Below are 2,722 nucleotides of genomic sequence, written 5' to 3'. Positions count from 1 at the left end.
CGTCACCAGCGGACCTGGTTTCCGGTACCACTTTCTTCTCGCAACATTGCTGGTCCTTCGAGCCGGATGATCGGAGTTCGCGAATTTTGTTATCAGAGGTGTTAGTGTATCGGTGCCTGCTGAGCCGCTCTCGCTCTAATGCGATTCTCTCGCTCTAACGCGATTCTCTCGCTCTAACGCGATTCTCTCGCTCTAACGCGATTCTCTCGCTCTAATACGTTTCGCTCGCGCTCAGTCGCATAAGACAAACTCTATTCGCGGTTTTCGCGTACTCTCTACGTTCGCGCGTGCAAGTGGGATTTGCCACGTGGACAATTAAATCAGTGAACCTTTGTGAATTGTGTATATCTCAAGTTCGTCTCGACATTCTCGAAAATGACCACTGTAACTGACGTCATTGCTCGACAGAACGATCTCTTTGGGCTCATCTCTCGTTCTGTCGACAATCTCAATAAGCTCGGAGCTGCACGGATCACTCGCGGCGCGGTCCAAAGTCGAATAGGCTCTCTCAAGGTCAATTGGGAGAAATTCATCGTGTATCATGACAACTTGATCAAAGCCAAGCATGCCGAGGTAGAGCAGCTTCCATACGTTACCGAGAACGTGTACTCTCTCTGTGAAGATAAATACCATGAAGCGCACGGATTTATGCTCGATATGCTGGACCAGTTAGATCGCAAAGCGCAGCATGAGGCTACCGTTACCAATGCAACTAAGTCGCCGACAGGATCTCACTCTCGACGATTACCGCGCATCGACTTACCGAAGTTTTCCGGCGACTACGTTCAGTGGAGCTCCTTTCGAGATCTCTTCAAGTCCATCGTCATGGAAAACAACGATCTCTCGGCTGTCGAAAAGCTCCATTACTTAAAAATGAGTCTAACCGGTGAACCAGCGCAACATTTGAAGAACATTCCCATCACTAGTGAAAATCTTAAACGCTCATGGGAAATTCTCGTAACGCGCTACGATAATAAACGAGTTCAGATCGACGCGCAACTATCCGCCTTATTGGCGATTCGCAAATTGAAAACGGTAAGTGCAGCAGAAATCAAGAGACTTCTTGGCGATGTGAAAGAGGCGCTCGACGCCCTCGAAGCTCTCGAATGTCCAGTAAAATCCTGGGACCACATTATCGTCTTCGTGATCGTACGTAAGCTCGACGTCGAATCATTGAAGGAATGGGAGAAAACTCTCGGTGCAAAATCTACATCTCCGTCCTTCGGTGAGCTAGAACAGTTTCTGGTAGGACGCGTGCAAACACTGGAATCAATCGAACGAGTCGTGATGCTTAAATGGTTAAGCAACCAGCTTCAAATGCTACGTCAGTATGTTCGCAGTCAAATGCACGAGCATACGCCGCTACCGCTGCCGTACAACAGTGTGCAGTGTGTAGCTCGGGACATTATATCGCGTGCCCGAAATACCTCGAGAAGACTGTGAATCAATGACGCGAGGTTGTCGTTGCAAAAAATCTGTGTTTCAATTGTCTCGGACCTCATTACCTCAAGGCATGTCGAACTTCGAAACGCTGTCGGTTCTGTCGCAAGCAACATCACTCAACGTTGCATGTAGCTACGGTCGAATCCGACGCCTCCACTACGACGGCAGTCTCCGTCCCGTCGGCTAGCGGCCCTACCACGGACAACTCTGGAGCATCTCAAACCAACCAACAATTCGGCGCTTCTCACACGTGCAGTCATATTGCACAATCACGCATAATTAAACGCACTCCAGTGCTCCTTGCTACCGCTTTAGTTACGGCTATCTCTCGAACTGGAGAACGATTCCAGCTACGGGCATTACTCGATCAAGGATCAGAAGCATCGTTTATCTCCGAGTCCGCTGCGCAGCTTCTAAAGTTATCACGTAAGCCAGCGTCCGTCCCGATTCTCGGAATCGGCGCACAACGCTCCGATGTCTCAAACGGACGAGTCTCTCTCGAAATTATCTCGCGGATCAATTCGGCATTCTATATCAACCTGGAAGCTCTCATACTGCCGAAACTCACCGCCTACTTGCCACCCACGAAAATTGCATCCACTCACTGGCCACACATCGACGGACTCCGCCTTGCGGACCCGAACTTCTCAATGCCAGGAAAAATTGATTTAGTTCTCGGTGCAAGTGTCTACGCGCAAATTCTCGAAAGTGGCATTCGCCGCGGAAACGGCGAATCACCGATCGCGCAAAAGACCGCTCTCGGATGGATATTATCCGGACAACTCTCCAACGATAACGATCGTCTCTCGCAAGACGCAATCAACGGATTTCAGTGCTCTCTCGATTGTGAACTTCTCGATCTACTCCAACGGTTTTGGCAACAAGAAGAAATCGTGCCATCGCCTAATCCTACATGCACACCGGAAGAAGCTCAGTGTGAACTTCACTTCACAACGACTCACTCTCGTGACGCTCACGGGTGGTTCGTAGTTCGGTTGCCGTTCCGACAAAGTGTGAGTGATTTCGGTGACTCTCGTGCTCCAGCGTTCAGGATGCTGCGTCGCATGGAAACACGCTTCGAATCACACGCATCCCTCAAAACTGCATACGCGGAATTCTTACGTGAGTATCTTGAGCTGGATCATATGCACCTTTCAGGCTCTCTAGACTCTTCGCGACGCGAGTTCTTTCTGCTGCATCACGGTGTTATTAAAAACTCTAGCTCAACGACGAAACTACGCGTCGTGTTTAACGGATCACAAAAAACCAATCTCGGAAT

General features: G+C 49.6%; 1 protein-coding gene across 1 annotated transcript; it reads left to right on the top strand.

Moving 5' to 3' along the window:
- Positions 1-375: 375 nt before the first annotated feature.
- LOC108731494 (uncharacterized) lies at positions 376-2,565 on the top strand (the record flags this gene model as incomplete). The annotated part of the gene is made up of 2 exons (XM_018461846.1): positions 376-1,392; positions 1,512-2,565. Coding segments are annotated over exons 1-2 (2,071 nt in total), but the record flags the coding sequence as incomplete, so codon positions are not given.
- Positions 2,566-2,722: the final 157 nt, after the last annotated feature.

Source organism: Mycetomoellerius zeteki, unplaced genomic scaffold (assembly GCF_001594055.1).
Source record: "Mycetomoellerius zeteki isolate Tzet28-1 unplaced genomic scaffold, Tzet1.0 scaffold1301, whole genome shotgun sequence".
In the NCBI taxonomy this organism is placed as follows: domain Eukaryota; kingdom Metazoa; phylum Arthropoda; class Insecta; order Hymenoptera; family Formicidae; genus Mycetomoellerius; species Mycetomoellerius zeteki.
This window is presented reverse-complemented; position numbering and strand designations above follow the sequence as displayed.